This window comes from Pelobates fuscus, chromosome 4, assembly GCF_036172605.1.
Source record: "Pelobates fuscus isolate aPelFus1 chromosome 4, aPelFus1.pri, whole genome shotgun sequence".
Taxonomy (NCBI): domain Eukaryota; kingdom Metazoa; phylum Chordata; class Amphibia; order Anura; family Pelobatidae; genus Pelobates; species Pelobates fuscus.
Genome location: NC_086320.1, coordinates 234914028 through 234936910, shown reverse-complemented (window position 1 = coordinate 234936910; position 22883 = coordinate 234914028). Strand labels below are relative to the sequence as shown.

General features: G+C 39.7%; 1 protein-coding gene across 4 annotated transcripts in view; it reads left to right on the top strand.

Moving 5' to 3' along the window:
- The window catches only part of ARPP21 (cAMP regulated phosphoprotein 21), a 306084-nt gene extending 288811 nt beyond the window's left edge, over positions 1-17273 (top strand). For all 4 annotated transcript variants that reach the window (XM_063451958.1, XM_063451959.1, XM_063451961.1 and 1 more), the window contains 2 exons: positions 16054-16205; positions 16693-17273. In XM_063451958.1, coding sequence (XP_063308028.1) covers positions 16054-16205; positions 16693-16950 — 410 coding nt within the window. In that variant the 3' untranslated portion in view covers positions 16951-17273. The remainder of the gene's footprint in view (positions 1-16053; positions 16206-16692) is intronic.
- Positions 17274-22883: the final 5610 nt, after the last annotated feature.

Genomic DNA, 22883 nt, shown 5'->3' with positions numbered 1-22883 from the left:
AAGTAGGAACTACTGCAGGTTGAGTTGACAAAGTGTAGCATTTTAGTCTAGCTCCACATCCTTTGTGAACTTTTGTCACTGGTTGTTACGTTCTCACACACACTATTCCAGCGACGTGCCACTTCCATCATTGCCTGTCTGTATGAGCTCGCAAAGAACTGTGCATGCATGTGATTTCATAAGCACGGATTTCTGATTTACACCATCTTGGAAATGCGGTGGGACTGGCACTACTGAAAAAGGATTAGTAGCCCCAGTCCTGGAGCTACTTGATATTGTGGGGGGCTAGACGGAGGCATACATAGGCTGGGTGAAAGGGGCAATTTGGTGAGAAAGTCACTTTAAGCCAGTCCCGGGAAATACACCTATCGGCTACTTGTGTAATTTAATGCAATGTAATCACAATGTTATTGGCTGTGTGCGCCATCAACTGTCCCATCACATGTATGCTATTCATTGTGGGCCAACACATGCATTATCATAAGGTGGCATGTAACTCTTAAAGGAACACTATAGTCACCTAAATTACTTTAGCTAAATAAAGCAGTTTTGGTGTATAGATCATTCCCCTGCAATTTCACTGCTCAATTCACTGTCATTTAGAAGTTAAATCACTTTGTTTCTGTTTATGCAGCCCTAGCCACACCTCCCCTGGCTATGATTGACAGAGCCTGCATTAAAAAAAAAAACTGTTTTCACTTTCAAACAGATGTAATTTACCTTAAACAATTGTATCTCAATCTTTAAATTGAACTTTAATCACATACAGGAGGCTTGTGCAGGGTCTAGCAAGCTATTAACATAGCAGGGGATAAGAAAATCTTAATTAAACAGAACTTGCAATAAAGAAAGCCTAAATAGGGCTCTCTTTACAGGAAGTGTTTATGGAAGGCTGTGCAAGTCACATGCAGGGAGGTGTGACTAGGGTTCATAAACAAAGGGATTTAACTCCTAAATGGCAGAGGATTGAGCAGTGAGGCTGCAGGGGCATGTTCTATACACCAAAACTGCTTCATTAAGCTAAAGTTGTTCAGGTGACTATATTGTCCCTTTAAATCTGGCTTGTAATCTAGAATTTCATGTTTTGAACCCTGCATGTAATCTTTATTGATGCTACATAGATTTACAGGTATTTTTCTCCAGTCTACTTTAACACAACAGCTGCACATTCTTATTCAAGATTATAAAACAGTCTTGGTAAAACCACATCATTAACATTACTGTATCAGCTGCTTTACTAGAATAAACTACTAAAATATGACCTCTCATTACACTGTAGCAATTATTTTTCCTTATAGCTGTTATTTTGTTGTTCTTTGTTCTGGTGCATCTACTTACTAATTAGTGCAGAGTAAAAATCATCCTGATTTTATTGGAAAAAAAACATATTTTTCTCTTTCACTGTTTTAAGACTTCAATGTGTATGTGATTCCATATTCAATTAAAAATCAAATGTGGATTTATCAATTTAAAGTAAATGTAACTGAATAAATCAAGCAAATAAAAAATAGTGTAGGAACTATTGATTTTTAGTGTACTGCAATTTATGTTTATTACTAAATGTTTACTTGCATGTTGAGGACATTGCTTTTATTCAATGCTATTTGTTTATGGTGAGATATGGGTTATATTGACGTAGGTTGTTGCTTCATTTCTTTCTCATACTTACATATAGGAAATTGATTTTCACTGCACCTCATTATTATTAATTAATTGTTTCTGCATCTGTACAAAACAAAGCATACAAGCAAATAGAAATGATTTCAGTAAAACTCAACATGCTATTAAAATGATAGCAGTAGACAGTGGAAGTAACTCCTCTCCTTATTTAATGAGATGGGCTCTCTGTCAGTAGTAATGGAGGTGGGGATCGGTGCCCAGCAGATCCCAGGTAAGATGTCAAACTGTTCCTCCTCTCCTTACCACTCCTTACAATGGGGGACTGCCAGGGCACTCCTGGCAATATAACCACTATATTGCACTTTAGTGGTTATGGTACTTGCAGCTTTTCTTTATTTCTCGAGTCCTGCAGTATTTGTGAGACCGGTGTAAGCTCCATCACACATACATCTATTTAAACAGAGATATCAGTTGACCAAATACATAAGCTCTTTATGTTAGAGACATTTACTGTTAGAAAAGGCTATATTACGTGCTTCCAGCACAAAATGCATAAATAAATATCCTTATGAATAAAGCTTGCAGAGAGAGATTTCTGCAAACCTCATGGTATTTCCACAGCATGTCTTATTTTCTTCACCTAAAATTTTTTATCCTCATGTTGATATGAATAGAAACATACAAAATACAACCTAACACTTACAAATTAGATAGTGAAGTCCACATGGCCATCAGAATTGAGAGAAAGAAATTGTTAAAGTTAATTTGAGGTTCATTTAAGGATTTGACCTCATATTTACACTGTATTACATTCTCCTTGCTCAAATAGTTTTAGTTTTTTTTTACAAATAAATAGTCATCATCAACAGATATAACCAACCATCAGAATTTATTTTCCTATGATTATGAAAGTTATGAAACACATTTTATATTGCTATTTTTTGTAGCCCATTAGCCTCTAGGCACAATTTAAGTCTCACCATTACATCTGCACTCTGGAGTAATAAAAAGGTTAACCTCTGATGCCCCCTGTCTTTCCTGAGCATTTTATGTGTATACATAGAGCCATATCATTGTAAAGTCAATGTCAAAATGTGCAGTAGTAAAAAAAAAAAAAGGAAACATCAGTATACATTTAAAGCGGCACTGTCATGCCGAACTTACCTTTCCTCAATCCCTTCCTCTTCTCCCCCTCTCTCATGATCTGTTCTTCTTTTCTTCCTGTCTTCTTTAGTTTTCTTTAAAATCATAAGACAAAGTAGGGACCTTATGGAGGTTTCCTCCGCTTGAGCAAAGTGTGCTTCATTTCCGCTGGTCAGAGCAATTTTCCCATAATTCTTACCTTTCCTCTGTGATCTCGCGATGCTTCCTGCCATTTTAGCCGAAACTACCGAATTGCATTCTAACTGAATGAGAACAGTATGTTCGTTTGTTTTAGAACGCAATTCGGCACTTTGTTTGTATCGGAATTTCATTCGAATGAATGAAACTCCGATTACATTTGTGACGTGGCTGCATCTTGCAGCTGCTTAGTAGATAACTCCCTAATTTCCATGGTATTTGGTCTTTCAGCCAAATTTACTAATACTAAGTAAAGATTACTTAGTATTATTAAATGCTGCCCCTACTCGCTATACCGCATGTCTAGTAAACAGTGAGCAGCCTGTGGAAAAATAAAATAAACTGTAACAAAAAACAAAAAAATCTATTGACCCCCAACCCTAAATGATGGGTGGGGGCCCTAAAGTAAAATAAGGGGGAGACCTATTGTCCCCCCCGGCCCCCACCCTTGAGCGGTGGGTGGGGGCCATAAATTACAATGGGGGGACCTACTGTCCTCCCTCCCCTGCCCCCACCCCTGGGTGGCGGGTGGGGGACATAATGATAATGAGGGGGGGGGGACCTACTGTCCTCTCCCCCACCCGGCCCCCACCCCTGGGTGGTGGGTGGGAGCCATAAATTACAATGGGGGGACCTACTGTCCTCCCCCCCGGCCCCCACCCCCGGGTGGCGGTTGTGGACATAATGATAATGAGGGGGGGACCTACTGTCCTCTCCCCCACCCGGCCCCCACCCCTGGGTGGCGGATGGGGGCCATAATGATAATGAGGGGGGACACCTACTGTCCTCCCCCCCACCTGGCTGCCACCCCTGGGCAGCCGGGGGCGGGGATCTACTGTCCTCCCCCTCTCCGGCCCCCACCCCTGGGCGGCGGGTGGGGGCCATAATGATAATGAAAAGGCACATACCTAACCCTCTCACCCTAAAAAATAGTGAGGGGGAATAAAATTACTAACCTGTAAAGTAAAATTCAACTTACCATTCAACGTCTTCTTTTTTCTAAAATCTTCATTTTTCATCCCCAAAAAAGGCCAAATAAAAAACCATCATACCCGTCGAACTTAAAATCAAAATTAAAAACCCGAGCGCAAAAAAAACCTGACGAAAAAGAAAAAACCGAGCGCAAAAAAACAATCCATCTTCACCCATGGAGGGCTCCGCGCAGACTGAGCTCCACAGGGCAGGGGAAGGCTTATAAAGCCTTGCCCCGTCCTGCAATTAGGCTAAGAACCCTCTGATTGGTGAGTTTAAGCCAATCACAGTGCTGTGTGTCATTTTACACAGCGTGGGAAAATTCCAAAGAACTTTCCCACACTGTGTAAAATGACACACAGCACTGTGATTGGATGGATTTCAAGCCATCCAATCACAGTGCTCTGTGTCATTTTACACAGCGTGGGAAAATTCCAAAGAACTTTCCCACGCTGTGTAAAATGACACAGAGCACTGTGATTGGATGGATTTCAAGCCATCCAATCAGAGTGCTCTGTGTCATTTTACACAGCGTGGGAAAATTACAAAGAACTTTCCCACGCTGTGTAAAATGACACAGAGCACTCTGGATGGATTTCAAGCCATCCAATCACAGTGCTCTGTCATTTTACACAGCGTGGGAACGTTCTTTGGAATTTTCCCACGCTGTATAAAATGACAAAGAGCACTCTGATTGGCTTAAACCCACCAATCAGAGTGTTCTTAGCCTAATTGCAGGCCGGGGCAAGGCTTTATAAGCCTTCCCCTGCCCTGCTGAGCTCAGTCAGACTTTAATGGTGACTTCTGTAGATTAATAATTTGGAAAGTTTTTCTGACAGTATTGAATTATTTGGAAAGCTTATTAAATCATCCATAATACTTTCGTACTCCTTTTTGAAATCCTACTAAAGTAAACTGTTACTTTTCAGGATTTTAAACAAACATGCTTATTTACCCTTTTATTTAACAAACATGTACTTCAGAGGTATGAAAAACTGAATGTAGAAATCCTTACCACGTTATCCTTTGACAAGGTGCCTCCAATAAGCCTCCCTTCAAAAGGACAACAATTCAAGGATTGAGTATATGTATAAGGTCCAGAGCAGGTATATTGAACAAAAACAAACAACATTTCAGCTCAGAGTGAGCCTTTGTCAAGCATTGTTATATGTCATTGTCAGTCAAGATATAGAAAGCCTACAGAGAAGAGGAGAGATTCAGCAATGGGAGTTAGAACATATAAAGGATTTTTTATTCCTTAAAGTACAAGAAAGGCCTATTTAAGAAAAGCTGCCTCATTGCCGATTGCCGATTCAATTGAGGCCTTTTGGAGACAGTTGCACCTTTTTTTGTGCGTCGACTGACACCATTTAAAACAACAAAAAGAGGCACAGGAAAAAAATAATGGTAAAGGGGAACAATCAGGTATAATATTGCGCAGGAAAATAATATAATTTGCTAAATCTTTAATCTAAGGAATTTTTGTTTAGCAAAAGTACTAAATAATGTTTGATGTTTTATTCAGTGATGTAAATTCCAGACAAGTGACAGTTCACCTTTTTTCTGGTCATTATATTGTAACACTGATCAGCTACAACATTAAAATGTGTCTTGTGGTATCTGGGACCAAGACATTAGCAGCAGATCCTTAAAGCTCTGCAAGTTGCAAACCATTCCTGAACAATTTTTGTAGTGTGGCAGGGTGCATTATCCTGTTGAAAGAGGCCATCAGGGAACACCATTGTCATGAAGAAGTGTACATGGTTTTCAACATTCTCTAGGTATTTTACATCCACATGAACGCCAGGACCCAAGGTTTTCCACCACTGCCTCTGCCAGCCTGCCTTCTTCCCATAGCTATTGTGCTGCCAACTCTTCCTCAGGTAAAACATGCACACGCACTCGTTCATCCAAATATTCTAAAAGAAAACATTATTCAACAGACCAAGCAACATTCTTCCATTGCTCCATCATCCAGTTCTGAAGCTCATGTCCCCATTTGAGGCACTTTTGATGGTGGACAGAGGTCATCATGGACACTCTGACCTGCAATGCGCTCTGTGTTCTGACACCTTTCTATTATGGCCAACATTAAGTTTTCCAGCAATCTGAGCTACAGTAGCTCGTCTGTGTGATTGTACCAGACAGGCTAGCTTTTACTCCCCATGTGCATCAGTGAGTCTTGTGAGCCCATGACCCTGACGCCGGTTCACTGGTTGTCCTTCCTTGCACCACCTTTGGTAGGCACTAACCATTGCACGTCAGGAACACCCTAAAATACTCTGGAGTAGCTCTTTTGCTCTTGTCAAAGTCAGGGCCGGTGCAAGGATTTTTGCCGCCCTAGGCAAAAACAATTTTGCCGCCCCCCCCATATGTCCTGCCCACCATGTGACATCACAATGCCCCGCCCATATGCTCTGCCATATGGGCCAACGCCAGTCTTCACAAAGTGTCTTTTATCTGAAAAGACAGTATGTTTACATTAAAAAGCCTACAGGCACAGGCTATAGACACCAGAACCACTACATAATGCTGTAGTGCTTCTGGTGACTATAGTATCCATTTAATGTGAGGTAAATTAGAGATTAGTGCCACTAATAATATATTGGATTGCCTACTTACCACCAGATGAGGACAAGAGGCTGATGATGGGCTCAGTCTGGCTCCACAGGTCTGGTGTAGAAGAGGCTCTCTGGCTCACAGCAATTAACGAACAGGATGCAGCTCCATTTTTTAGGGCCCCTTACACAGCTCAAGGTCTGGGCCCCCAGGGGGCATACGCCTACAATGCCCACCCATAAATCCACCTACATGGCCCATCCATGAGTTGGGGATTTTTTATGTGTGCAATTTGTGTAAGGGATGTAGTGTGTTTCTATGGGATGTAGTGTGTGTTTGCGTGTAAGGAATGCATTGTATGTTTCTGTGTGTGTGTGTAAGGGGTGCAAGGTTTGTTTCTGTGTATGTAATTGAATGCAGTGTGTGTCTGTAAGGGGTGCATTAATTATGTAAGAGAACGTAAGGGATGTATTGTGTGTGAGTAGGAATGCATTGTATGTTTCTGTGTGTGTGTGTCTCACTTAGTGCTCTCCCTTGGCCCCATGTCCCTCTGCAGTCCCCCCTTGGTGGTCTGCTCTCCCCTCCCCTCCCCTAGCGGTCCTTCCTCTCCCCTCCCCTAGTGGTCCTTACCCCCCCCAGTGGTTCTTACCCCCCTGGTCCTTACCCACCCCCCTCCCTCCCCTAGTGGTCCTTATCCCCCCCTCTCCCTCCCTCCCCTAGTGGTCCTTATCCTCCCTCCCCTCCGCTAGTGGTCCTTACCGCCTCCTCATGGTCCTTACCATGAGTGGTCCTTACCCCCCCAGTGGTCCTTACCCACCCCAGTGGTCCTTATCCACCCCCTCCCTCCCCTAGTGGTCCTTATCCTCCCCTTATCCTCCCCTCTCCCTCCCTCCCCTAGTGGTCCTTATCCTCCCTCCCCTCCCCTAGTGGTCCTTACCCCCCCTCATGATCCTTACCCCCCCAGTGGTCCTTACCCACCCCCAGTGGTCCTTATCCCCCCCTCTCCCTCCCCTAGTGGTCCTTATCCTCCCTCCCCTCCCCTAGTGGTCCTTATCCTCCCTCCCCTCCCCTAGTGGTCCTTACCCACCCCCAGTGGTCCTTATCCCCCCTCTCCCTCCCTCCCCTAGTGGTCCTTATTCTCCCTCCCCTCCCCTAGTGGTCCTTTTCCCCCCTCATGGTCCTTACCCCCCTGGTCCTTAGCCCCCCCCCCCTGGTCCTTACCCACCCCCAGTGGTCCTTACCTCCCTCCCCTCCCCTAGTGGTCCTTTCCCCCCCTCATGGTCCTTACCTCCCTCCCCTCCCCTAGTGGTCCTTCCCCCCCCTCATGGTCCTTATCCACCCCCCCCGGTCCTTACCCACCCCCAGTGGTCCTTATCCCCCCCTCTCCCTCCCTCCCCTAGTGGTCCGTTATTCCCCCCCACCCCCGTCCCCTAGTGGTCCGTTATTCCCCCCCACCCCCCCCTCCCCTAGTGGTCCGTTATTCCCCCCCACCCCCCCTCCCCTAGTGGTCCGTTATTCCCCCCCACCCCCCCTCCCCTAGCGGTCCGTTATTCCCCCCCACCCCCCCTCCCCTAGCGGTCTGTTATTCCCCCCCACCCCCCCTCCCCTAGCGGTCCGTTATTCCCCCCCCACCCCTAGTGGTCCGTTATTCCCCCCCCCACCCCTCCCATAGTGGTCCGTTATTCCCCCCACCCCCCCTCCCATAGTGGTCCGTTATTCCCCCCACACACCCCCTCCCATAGTGGTCCGTTATTCCCCCCCCACCCCCCTCCCATAGTGGTCCGTTATTCCCCCCCACCCCCCCACCCATAGTGGTCCTTAACCTCCCCTCCTGCCCATGTAGCGTGGCCGGGCGGCGCGGAACCAGGGACAGGAACCTCTGTTTCCTGTACCCAGCCGCCAGCGGACTGACAGGAAGTGCTCACACTTCCTGTCAGTCCGCCGGCGGCCGGGTACAGGAAACAGAGGTTCCTGTCCCTGGTTCCGCGCTGCCCGGCCACGCTACATGGAGAGACCGGCAGGAGGGAGCGCTCTGCGCTTCCCTCCTGCCGGTCACTGAAACCCGGCCGCCCTCCATGCAGCAGTGCTGCGCCGCCTGGGGCTTGTTAAAGCGCTCAGGCGGCGCAGCATGAGGAGGCGCACCGGGGACAGGGATCCGGCGCCCCCTGATAAGCTGCGCCCTAGGCGGCTGCCTAGGTCGCCTTACAGGTGGAGCCGGCCCTGGTCAAAGTCACTCAAATCTTTTTCTTGCCCATTTATCCTGCTTACAACAAATGAAATTCAAGAACTAACTGTTCACTTGCTACCTAATATGTGCCATCCCTTGACAGGTGCTATTCTGTAAATATAATCAGTGTTATTTACTTCACTTGTCAGTGGTTTTTACTTATCATTGTAGTGCCTATTTACAGCTAACCTATGGTTACATGCAGCCAGTTACCTGTAGTGGTCCAGTTCAAGATATGATTAGGTCATAAAATGCTACACCTCAATTTTGTTTGTATTTTTCTTACACGCACAATAGTTTTCATTTCTTACTAGATATCCAAGGTAATTTGCAAATACTTTCTGTTGTCACTTTTAATTTCTGAATATTCCATATGCCACATTCATTTGAGCAAATCCTAAATGCTTTGAAATTATGTCAGGGATGATTAAAAATACAACTACTGTATAACTAATTGTAAAACAACAAGAACTCACAACTTTCTCTGTGGAGTATTGTCCATCCTTCCATGCTGCAGTATGTAATATATAATTTACAACATTTATTTAAAATTTGTCAAAATTAAGTTACTGAATCTGAACATATATTTTCAGTCGCAGATCTGTTTAATACAGCATTGAAATATTTTAAGTAAACAAGCTTCAGTAATAGCTGTTGGAAGTAAGATCAGTATTTATAGGCATGGCCACTTTGTCAGGGCGAGGTTGGTTTCTTAAAATGTAATCACACATAAAATGTCTTGAAATTGTAGACTTAGTGTGAGCCCAGGGGCGTTTTAGCCGCGAGGCAAACAAGGCATTTGCCTTGTGCGGCATTTTCCAGGGGGCGGCAAAAAAAAAGCCGCCCCAAATGCCCAGGGCAAATGTCTCGTTAGCCTTGCCGCTAACTGACATCCTGGCAGGCTGCTGGGCGGTCGGGGGGCGCGGGCGGGCAGCTGGCGAGGGAGCACTTCCTCTGAGCTGTCTGCTCAGCTCCCTCGCGCGCCGCAGAGTGAGGTTGGGAGCTGGAATATGACGTTACGTGAGTGTGAGTGTGTCTGTTAGTAAGTGTGAGTGTGTCTGTTAGTGAGTGTGAGTGTGTCTGTTAGTGAGTGTCTGTTAGTGAGTGTGTCTGTTAGTGAGTGTGTCTGTTAGTGAGTGTCTGTTAGTGAGTTTGTCTGTTAGTGAGTGTGTCTGTTAGTGAGTGTGTCTGTTAGTGAGTGTGTCTGTTAGTGAGTGTGTGTGTGTCTGTTAGTGTGTGTGTGTGTGTGTGTGTGTGTGTGTGTGTGTGTGTCTGTTAGTGTGTGTGTGTGAGTGTGTCTGTTAGTGTGTGTGTGTGTGAGTGTGTCTGTTAGTGTGTGTGAGTGTGTCTGTTAGTGAGTGTGAGTGTGTATGTTAGTGAGTGTGAGTGCGTCTGTTAGTGAGTGTGAGTGTGTCTGACTGTGTGTGTATGTGTGTGTGTGTCTGTTAGTGGGTATGTCTGTGTGTGTGTGTGTCTGACTGTGTGTGTGTGTCTGACTCTGCGTGTGTCTGTTAGTGAGTGTGTGTGTGTTTCTGTTCGCTAATGTATGAGTATCTGTCAGTGAATGAGTGTGTGTGTGTATTTAGAAGGTGGGGAGGGGGGAAGGGTTGGGTGGGGGTGGGAGGGGGGCGCCTGAGTTTTGTCCTGCCTAGGGCAGCACAAAACCAGGATACACCACGATGTGAGCCATTAAATACATCCCCTTCTTTTTATGGTACTAGATAATTAAGAAAGTCAAATTAAGCCTTTCCCTCCAAACACAGTGTATACTTGTGCTAACTTTTTTGTGTGTTCCAAAGCAATATAAAGTGATATTTAGAGCATGAAGTCCCACTTATCCCCCATTTGTTCCAGCTTTAGTTTTCACCCTGCAGAGAAATTAGTTTCCACTGAAATGTCTATAGATTTAAAACGTATAATTGTTTGTCCTATCTTGACACTCTCTTCTTTGTTTAGAAATATAATCAATAGCCCTAATAATTATTAATCAATAATCAAAATTAATGGCACATTTGGCCTAAAAAGAAAATATTCTGTTTGTAGCCTTATCACATATTAGACTGCATTATGTTAGGTGTGTGTGCAATAAAATAGCTGAAGCAATACCATTTTGGCTGTTTCACGGTTTTGTTGCCATTGGTTTCAATATCATGCATTAAACAGTTACCTGCTGCAATTAATTGTATTAACTCGTATTATTAATCTCCATAGAAACCTATGAGAAGTGCAAAACAGCTGCCAGTTCAGGGTTATTTTATGAGTGGATATGTCTAGGAAAGACCATAGCATAAGATGTATTATCTACTCTTCAAAATACCCATATAACTGAAAAATAAATTGCTTCCATTATAACTAAATGTTCTCTGGCTGCACACTTAGGCAGCAACATGATAATTAAATGTAAATATATATATATATATATATATATATTTTTTTTTTTTTTTAAAACAAACAGTGGTACTCTTACTCTATTTAGCAGGGTGAGATTTGGTTGTATGGTCCTGCTCCCTATGCTCAAACTACATGCAGCAATGTAAAGGTTAAAAATGTGATGGCTAGTCAGTAGCAACTGTTTATAAATGAATTTTTAAAAAACACCCTGAAAACTATTGCCTGCTCAACTTAGTCCTACATAGTCCTGCATAATGAATAAATGCAAATTCTCCTGCTGGAGAAGATTGATAGCAGGGAATGTGCATTCAAAATAACTGCAGGACCCAGGTAAAGTGTCAAATCGAACAAGTTTAATTTAAGATCTTCTCCTGGCACCATATGCAAAAAGAGAAAAAACAAATTGCACTCCAATCAAGTGAAGATCCGGGTGCTAAACTGGACCAAGGTCCAGCACCAGCCCCAGGGAGTAAATATCAGTAATATAAAGAGAATCTAGGCACTCCTAGATGTGTTTAATGGGCCAAGTGAGATACCACAACCTTTCAAACGCTGAAGGGATCTTTGTCAAGCTTGACAAAGACCCTTTCAGTGGTCAAAACGTGGCAGTGTCTTACTTGTCCCAATACACACATTTGAAGATACTTGGAGTACCTGGATCCTCTTTCTACTTCTGACTCATGGCACCATAATCACTCCAGTCTGCTGTAGTGGTTAAGGTGCTTAGATTGTTCCTTTAATATTGGGGTCAAAAAGGCTACCATATAAGTAATGAAGGAATTTAGTACTCTGTATCTACCTCCATATGTGGTATTGTTAGGACTTACCAAATAAGAAATGAACCAGCCAACAGACCAATACCTCCATTCCTTGAGAAGTAAGATGGAAGATATTAATAAGAAAAATAGGCGGGGCACCTGTCTTTTGTCAGTTATGTGTCAGTGTATGTGGGCTTTTAAAAATCCCATTGGGTATCTGGACCCAGCCTATTAAATTGGCCATGATTTTAACTCCTCTATCATGTAGATAGATAACCCTTCATTGTGAAATTGGTCATTATATATGTTTATTTTGTGGATAGTTGATAGTCCTATTTTAAAACCTTCAGTGCCGACCACCGGACAATGTGAACAAAGTTGACTTTAAATCCCAACCATGTAAAGACATGTGTTTGACTTTCTCCCTCTATGTAATTTTTCTTGCAAGTGCCAAGTTAATATTTTACAATATCATAATTATTTTATTATTAACTGGATATCATCATATAGATCAACTATGGCTGAAAGATGGGAGAAAGGTAAGGGAGGGACTGCAGCTTCCCATCTGTATTTTTGCTGCAATGCACAACCAAGCACTAGTGAAATAGGAGTTTAACTTTTGAGCATCTGCCCGCAACTCATCAGGTTAGGGATAGGGAAGGACAACATCTTCATTGTTGGTATAGGATCATTTTCACCTCCTCCTTTCAAAGTCCCTTGTTATGTTAGTGTAAAATAACTGGAGTGCTGGAACAAAGCATATATGCAAAGATCTAGAGTAGACAGCAAACAAAGTGGATCTGTTTACAAGTTTATTTTATGAAAAGAATTTCAGTTTTTGTTAACGTTTCAGCCCACGGTAAGGCTTTTATCAAGCCTAATAGCATTTATCACTTACGATTTAAAGATCTTAATGAAAGCCCTATCTTGGGCTGAAATATTACTTGTACTTCAATAATTCTATAATGGTGGATAATGGAACTCCCTGTGTGAAGAATCAGTGTCACACAAAACAAGGTAGACTTACAGGGTTACTCTGAATTTTCACAACTGCGACCCACATGGCAAAACTGAAGTAAAAACAGCTTCATTGTAACCATGTTTGATTTTGGATATAATTAGCAAAAATTCAGATTTTAGTGAATAAACCATTTAGTGCATTATGAAGTCTACTATTCAAGAAGGGGGTGTATACAAAGAGCAAAACAGTCAGTTTATGTTAATTCTTTTTCTTCTAATAGTATTTGGCTGTAGTCCTAGTATGCACATTTTATTAAAGCCTCATTGTGCAAGCCTCATACTTTGTTTCATAACACCACGTAAGACATGACATTCAGTAATAAGTTTATGACATATCTGCAAAAAGAATGTCATTATTATATTAAACTTGCAATCAAGACTCCTGATTTTAGACATGGATAATATTTTTAAAAGCATTGCTTGTGTTTTCTTTCTCTTAGCAATCTGACACAGTGTAAGATAATATAATTGAAGTAAAGAAGTTCTTGAGCTTGTAAAATAACAGTTCATCTAACAAGTAATGTTATGAAAAGAAAACACACTCAACTTGTATAACTGCTCTTTAGGGACTGTAATAAAGGCTTTTACTGATTATGTATCATCATGTATTAGGAAAAGCAACAGAATACATAAATCATGAAGATGCCCAGGCTCATTATTTCATTTTTCTGTTTTTTCATGTATATTCAGTTTCAAGATCTTAAAGACTTGTTTTTAGATCTATTATACTGCTAGGTTGTGCTGTGTGATACTCTGTGTGTGTGATACTCTGTGTGTGTGATGCTGTGTGTTACGTGTGTGTGATACGTGTGTGTGTGATGCTCGCACTTCAGGATGCATAAATGAAATCAGAGCCTAGACTCAGAAATATGAATATGACTGGTAATTCATGCTAATTGGTAATATTAGAATCCAGTCTAAGGGGCTTTAATGATATATTAGGCAGCAAGTGAACAGTTAGTTCTTGAATTTCATGTGCAAGCGAAAAATCGGCGAGCGAAAAGATAAGTGACTTTGACAACTATGGAAGAGATGGCAGCAGAATGCACTGTTGGAAGAAGGCAGAGCAGCATTGGCAGTGTTATGCTCTGGGCAATGTTCTGCTGGGAAACATTGGGTCCTGGCATTCATGTAGATGTTGTTTTGTCATGTACGTCCAAATTTGAGATTGTTGAAAAAACGACGTATATCCCTTTATGGCAATAGTGTTCCCTAATTGCAGTGGCCTCTTTCAGATGTATCTTGGCACACTAGAAAAATGTTAAGGAATGGTTTTAAGAAAATTACAAAGAGTTCAAGGTGTTGCCTTGGCCGTGAAACTCCCCAGATATCAATCTGATTGAGCATTTGTGGAATGTGCTGGAGCAACAAACTGCATCCATGGAGGCCCCACCTCACAACATTCAGGTCTTGAAGGATCTGCTACTAATGTCTTGGTGCCAGATATCACAGGACATATTCAAAGGTCTAATAGAGTCCATGCCTTGACACTTCAGATCTTTTTTGGCTGCACGAAGGTGACCTAAACAATAAATGGTAGGTGGGTTTAATGTTGTGGCTGATCAGTGTATGCAAGGCTTCTTTCCACATTCAGTTACACACATTAGAGTGTCCAAAAGTGTGGCAAATACTCTTACCACTAGATCATTTATCCTCCTAGGGAAACCTATTGTTAAATTATTGATATTTTGACATAACACTACATATGCAGCAGTATGCTGAACTAAGTCTCACTATATCCAGCAGTTGAGATACCACTTGCTGCATGTGTGCTACTAGATGCAGATGAATACTAAAGGAGGGACAAAGAGTGGTCCACTTTAGAAGTATATAGCGCACTGCATCACCCTATTAACTTTGCAGTCCTCTTCTTGATCTGTCATGGAGCTCAAAGTGTGTGTGTATGTGTGTGTATATATATATATATATATATATCTTTCATATTCCAAATGTTTTGATCTCGGAATCTGGGTTATGCCCCTTTAATTACATTTTAGAAAGCAGTGTGTCATGATACCATAGTGCTGCTTTGGTGTTTTCTAGCATATTTCAATATGCCCTGTATATACAGACACCTGCTGTGCAGACATCTGGCAGAACAGTCTGTCAAGATGTATCTCATATACAACCTATCAGCTTGATTGCCATGAGGAGAATTAACCCTGCTTATGTGGTGTATTTTAAGAAACTGCTAGCATGCATACTGATATTAAATAACACTTTTTATCTCATTGTTAACACCGTGAAAGTGCATAATAACCATTATGTTTAGTAACCTGCAATTCAGTGGCATTTTTAAATTATTTTACTTTTACTGTGGATCCATCATTTATCAGTTGACAAATGATCAAATATATTTTTAGAAAATATAATGTATGGCTTCTGAGAACATACAGTAGTTATATGGTCATTGTTAATTTCTAGTCAATCTTGTCAAAAAGAGGTTAAATAAAAACTAGTGGGCCTAGTTTATAAATGACTTAAGTTGCAATTTGCAAAGCTTAATATTTTTAAAAAGCCTGTTAGTTGCATTTTTACAATATATAACATGTACTTCTAAATCTAAATCACTTTTTTTTCTTCTTATCATACTTCCATAAAAAGGTTTGGATATTCAAATCATTGCTTGAGGTTCACTTGTCCATAAATTTTCTTTTGCATACAAGTGTATAAGCCCTCCCCGCTCTTAACTACATAGCCACACCTGATGAAAACTGCATTTTGTTATAATTTGTTATATTTTATTGGTCATTGTATGAAATAATCCATCTAGTTTTGGATCTACTAATGATTATTTAGCAAATAAAATCCATACGTATGAACATGTGAATGTACTAATTCAAGATTTACACATTTTGTTGCCTAACATGCTGGATATCACTCGTCTTGCAATGGATAGGTTTAGTAGCACTTAAGCAGGATCAATATCAAATCCCTCCCCAAAATCTTTTGTTTTATAACTTGAAAAATGATCCTGAATCATCACAATAAGACTTTCAAAACCATCTTATTCATGTATGCAGTTTGGTGATTAATTCAGGTAAATATCGGGTGTAAAAGCAATACTGTTTAACAGGTGTATAGATAAGGATGATTATTGATATTATGGCAGATTTATGTTATTTTCTGAGCTAGGTGATGATTTATTTGTGTTTTCTCTCTTAGGTTTTCAGTCTCTGGTATCTAATTTGCAACAAGGGTTCCAGGGTCTCATAGGAATTCAGCCGCCTCCTCAAAGCCAGAATTTGATGAACAATCAACAGGGAAGTCAGGTGCAGGGCATGATGGTTCAATATCCATCCATGTCTTCGTATCAGGTATCTAGCCCCTATGTGTTCAATACATTATACTTTCATATGCATCCTATTACATCATTACTGGTATCACTAGAGTAGAAAACAAATTTAATGTAATGTTTGTCTTCTGGTTGCACAAATGCATTAACAATGCCATTGGCAAAACCTATAGTTTAATCAGTACATAGTTATATGTTAATAATGTTCAATTACTTGGTTTTTTTTTGTTACAAGCTGTGGTAAAATTATAATTAGAATGACGTGTTCATGCACAATACATTTCACAGATATAGAAGATGTATTTGTATTTGTAAATATATAACCATGTCTGTGTGTTTATATACACATACGCAGTGTTTTAATCATTTTAGAGCTAACCTTTGTTTTTATTTATAAATATATTTATAGATAGATAGACTGATGGATTAATTCATAGATAGATAAACTGAAATTTGTTGTTGATTTTTGTAATATTTGGTAATAATCAAGTATTTGTTATTTCCTGTAGGTACCAGTGTCCCAAAGTTCTCAAGGAATGCCACAACAAACATATCAACAACAAATCATGCTGCCTAATCTCATAGGTCATGGAACGGTTTCTAGCACTGCGATGCCTGTTTATTGCAATGTTATACCTCCATCTCCGCAGAATAACCTAAGGCTGATTGCTCCTCACTGCCCTAATAGTAATGCTACGGTTATGTCCGCAAATTGCAGAACAAACTGCTCAAGCTTGAGTAATACAGGATGGCAAGTTAAATATTGACATGTGTCTGGACATCATAGAATTTTTCTTCGTTCACAGAATATTTCTTGAAGCCTTCAAAAAAATAAAAAAGAACATTAAAATCTGTTGGGAACATATAACAAAACTGCTCAAATTGTTGCCGCTTGCAATCACTAAAAAGGAAATGTGTCTGCTAAATGGTGCATATTTTTCATATCTGCTAAGTATGACTTTAATGCTTAGCTTGTGACACAAATACAAAGAGGTAAGGTTTATATTCCTACCATAAATACCACTGTGTTGATCGTAATATCCTTGACCCAAATTAGTTTTGTACCTTGTGTTGATTTTGTGAGCCTAATGTATTGATCTTAGATATATATATATATATATATATATATATATGTAAATATACATATATATGAAAATCACTGTACCAAAGCTGTATGGGGAAAAAAAAGAAAGTTTGGTGAAATAAATGAATAATTTATACAAAATAAGACATTTTTTATGGAGATTTGCTGTATTGTAATGTTTATCCTCAATAAAACGAATGGACCTCATGTCCATGTCAAGTTTCCACAATATGTATACACTTGTTTTTATTTTATATATTTTTTTAATCTAAAAATATATTGTAATGTCAATGTATTTAAAAAAGCATGTACTTCTATCAGTTTCATTAAAATAATAATATTTATTTTAATCTAAATGTTCATTAAATTATCCAATACCTGCTACTTTAGACACAACCTGCTACTTTACACAATAATACCCCAGCATGTCCTTCAATCTTATTCTCTGTTTCAAAATTCCAGTAGGGATCAAATTGCAGCTTCTGCAACCAGCAGGCTGACAGATTAATAAATAAGTGCCTGAAGAGCAAATATCTCACAATGGATCCGGAAATCAATCTGGATTTGGCTTTCAGCCAAGGGTTTTCGTCACCTTTATACTGGCAAAATCTTAACATCTGTATTCTGCACTTTTTCTCTTGATTGTGCTAATTATTTAGATCTGTTTGTTTTGCCATTTCTATAGACACATTGCTTTATTGAAATTGCTAAGATTCCTCAGATTCTTATTTTGATGCATATTTAATATTAATATGTAATAATTGACTTGGAAAATAATTTTAGTTCGAACTGCAATGCGTCCCAACTTTGGCCAATCAGGATTCTGAATTTCGCTCATGGCACCAAAAATGTCTTTAGAGATTATCGATAGAAAACAAAATGATTAAAAGCTGGGGGACAATCATTAAATGTTGATATTATTCACAATCAAAGTGAGAAGTGACCAACAGAGATGAAAAAAGAGGAGCAGTGAAAAAAAAAATATGTTTATATATAATATTTTTAATATAGATAATATAGATTATTTTTTTTACCGCTCCTCCTTTTCCCCCTCTTTTGTACCCTTCTCGTTATGCCCGCCTTCAAGATTTCTCGAGGGCTGCACCATTCCTGTGGAACTTGCTTCCCTCCTCCGTTAGATGCTCACCCAGTCTCCACTCCTTCAAAAAATCGTTAAAAACCCACTTCTTCATAAAAGCGTATCAATTGAACTGTTAATAGCTCCCGACTGATTCCTCTTCTGCAACTGTCATGAGTCTAATACTATCCTTACCTTTTTGTGTCACTTTACCCCACTCCCTCTAGCATGTAAGCTCATTGAGCATGGCCCTCAACCCCTCTGTTCCTGTGTTTTGAACTTGTCTGGTTACAACTACATGTCTGTTCGTCCACCCATTGTAAAGCGCTGCGGAATTTGATGGCGCTATATAAATAACATAATAATTATAAATAAAATCAACATCAACATTCAAGTTCTCACTTGATCTGTGCATCTAATAGTGGAAGCATATTCCTATCAGTGCACTGCAAAATATATAATATTTATATGGTGCATATATTTTGCAGTACACTGGTTGGCCTTTTGTTTGATCTAATTTGTTTCCAGGATCAGATCATTTGTTACAAAATTCTGCTGAGCTGAATCAACATATGATAGATTTTCAACCAACCTGAACATTTTTTATTTTTCTAGAAACATGGTTTAGCCAAACCAGATTTTCTCGACATGCACAAGCCTATATAATAATACCATCTTCACCTGCATCAACAAATTGTTATTTTCCGTTTACGCCCTAACTTGGTTTTTTTAACTTCAGAAAGTTAAACTCTACTAATCTGTTCCTGTACCACCATTGACATTTTGAACTTTAATTTATTTTACGCACATAATTCAGTTTTTACCATCCGTCTGTCAAAAACTACAGGTGTGCTTACAACATTTACAAATGACATAAAGAGAAAATAAATAAATACAAAGAATTGCCTCTTTAAATTTGTCCCTAATACATGACAAATACAATAAAAAAATTAAAAATAAAAGTAAATGTTGAAAGTGAAAAAAATAAATAAAAAAAACAGCTCTAATACTGGTAGTTGAGGTGTAATCATCTATAGAAGACACTAAAGGTTTCTGGCTTGGGGACATTTGATCTTCTTGGTGGACCTCTGCGCATCTAAATTTATTGTGGATTCTGTTATGCATTTTGTAGCTTTTTTAATTTTAAGTTACAATATGTTTTTAATTATTATTAGCACTTACATAGCATTATAATTTACTATAATTTACTAATATGCTGGCAATTATCCAATGGCGTTATCAAACAGCAACTACCCTCCCCCTCTCTCCCTTTTTCCTATGATCATCCTGGCTGTAAATGCTTTCATATAACTGTTCCATCTCTGTTCCATCTCAGCTCAATGAAGTGGTCTGGGTGCCAGGTCCCCCTAGTTAAAAAAAAAAAAAAAAAAAAAAAAAAAGTGTATGGCGTATACTGATAAGATTTATACGTACATAGATCTTCAGGGGGTACAATACTTTGTTCCTCAGAATAATAGAAAACCTGGAACCTCCTTTTTTTTTAACAATTCTTCATATATTTGATATTACGTTATACATATTGTATATATTTTTTTACAATATTTTTTTATAATGTTTTCTTTTTATAATTTCCTATTATCCCTTTCATATGTATTATTATTATTCGTTTTTTTAAATATGCTCAGTATCTATGTCCACATGCATATTATATTCTTTTTATATATTTTTTATATATATATATATTTTAATTTATTTCCTTTTTTTTTTTTTTTTTTTTTTACAAATTATTCCTCTAGCCATCTCATGACTATCAGTCTCCCATCCGTTTTTACAAGTCTCCTCCTATCACACTCCCTATTCAGTACTATGTTCAATGCAATGTTCTCTATAACCATATTCAGCTACTGTACACTACTTTTTATGGTATTAATACCCAATATGGATCACTGTCACGAATTATGTATATATCTGTATTGTCTATATGTCTTTTTATGATCTCCAAATATTTACATATATAGATTATTTTTGTCTTCCAATATTATTTGGACTCCTTTACGTATGAAAAATATGGAATTTATATCTATATTGTATGTTTATATGTTTATTTCATTTTAACCAATGAAATTGAGCATTATTAGAGAGGATTAACTTCTCTATATATAAAATGATTCTTTAGAAGCCACATTACACTTTTAGAGGATCTACTTTTAATTTAGATCCTATAATTTCTTCTCCCACGGATTATTAAGAGACTTGAAATAAGAACAGCGTTTGGAACGCAGCGTACGCCATTTTGACGATACGTGCGTTCCAACTGTGCGCCCCATCAGTATCCCCTGTAAGATCTATGTACGTATAAATCTTGGGCGCAGTATACGCCATACACTTTTTTTCTTCTAATCTCAAGAGGTTTTGGGAATCCTTGTATTGTGTACCGCAGCCCTCACCAAATAATCAATTGTACTATAGTGAGCGCCTATTCTTGTTTTTTCCCCCATAGTTTTAACCCTGCAGCTGTAAACATAGCAGTTTCAGAAAAACTGCTATGTTTACACTGCTGGTTAATCCAGCCTCTAGTGGCTGTCTCCCTGACAGCCACTAGAGGCTGCCTCCACAATCCTCAATGTGAAAATCGCATTGAGGACACTCTGGACGTCCATAGAAAAGCATTGAGTAAAGAAGGAATTTTTTGTCCTAGCTTGTTGCAAAATTGTGCTTCAAACTGTTTTTTTTTTTGCCTTTTGGATCAACAGCAAAAAACAGGTGTGAGGAAGGCTGAACTTGATGGACGCAAGTCTCTTTTCAGCTATCTAACTATGTAACTATGTAACTATGTAACTAAAGGCGGTTTGAATGTGCGCGCGTCTCTTGCCACGCATGCACAATCGGAGCTGATGTTGGTAGAGGGAAGGAGGGTAGAGGGAAGGAGCCCGGCACTGCATGAAGGTAAGTGGCTGAATTGGTTTTAACCTCTTCAGCCCAGTGGGAATGGGGGACCTAATAACCCTATAGTGCCAGGAAAACGAGTTTGTTTTCCTGGCACTGTAATGCTCCTTTAAGGCCTCACTTCACACTCACAGAAACAACAATAGTGAAGCTCTGCATTTTTTCTCTGCACTACCCACCCACCCTCAGCCCACCCAGGTTCCCCCTAAATATATAGCATGCTTAAGATTCTCACTCAATTACCTCTTCATTCCCTTTATATTTTACCAGTAGCTGCAACTCTCTGTTAACTTCTTTTAGCCATCACTTCCAAATTTCCCCTGCTTCTTCTTGTCTCAAATCCCCACTGTATCCTTTAGCTTGTAAGCTTACAGGCTATCTAGCTAAGCACTTTGCATAAAAGAGCTTAAATGGCTAGATATCCGCTTACGGGCAGGGCTGTCTCTACCTTTTTTATTTGTCTGTGTATATTGTGCGTCCTCCACTAATTGTACAGCGCTGCTGAATCTGTTTGTCCTTTATAAATACCAGTAATAAATAAATAAATAACAAGTGATGCGCAGACAAAAATACTGTTGACAGACACAAGAGGTGGCAAAATCACTGCTCAAATGAGTTTACAATCTTGGAGGAAGAGTTAAACAAACACTAAAGGAAAATCTATTTGCCAGAGGGTTGGTGAGGTTGACAGATATGATGCATGTGTCTAATTGTAAGCTTGTAAAAGTACAGTGAAATGTAGAGTAGAAGGAGACTGTGTGAAGCATACTATGGAAACACAGATGAAGTGTGGGGAAAACAGGAGGGATATTGTAATGACAGAAGAGTCACAAAAGAAAGGTAAACACTCCTAAATATGCGAGTTTAAAATAATTTCCTAATGGACTGGTGTCTAGCAAAAAATCTATTATGACAAAGTAAAATATTCTAATACAAAAAGAGAAGTCCTGCGCTCACTCCCATCACTCCTGGGCGGTAGCAACGACCACAGTACACATCAGCCCCAATATATATATATATATAGTAAAAACCAAAGGAAAAAAGTTACCTGCACTCTCTCCTTAATCCCTATGTATATTTTAACCTCCATTTGTTGAAATATAAATAGGGATTAAGGAGAGAGCGCAGGTAAATGCTTTTCTTTGGTTTTTACTAAAATATTCTAATGGTCGCTACCCTTAAAAAAAAAAAAAAAATTGTTAACGAGATTGGATGTAATTGTTAATGCCAAGGAAACACCTTAAACTCTTTGTCATGTTCCTTAAAGCATTCCTGAATAGTGTGGCAGGATTCATTGTCCTGCTAAAAGTGGCCACTGCCACCGGGGAACAACATTGTGAGACTAATTCAACCTGATAGGAAAAACACAGTAATTAAAATAATTGCATGTTACAACAGTTCCATGCATGTTACAACAATTCTATGCAAAACGCACATCATGTTGCACCTGTAAGTGAAGGCAGAAGAATACATTGGGATCCACATTTATCAGGTAAGAATTTAAGGCTAGAGTGGGCATAGATACACCAAAAGTAGACATTAGGAGATTGGAACTTTTTTGCCTGGCTCACAAATCCCAGTTTCTGTTTAAACATGCAAACGGTAGGGCCTAAATATATGCATCCAGCCAG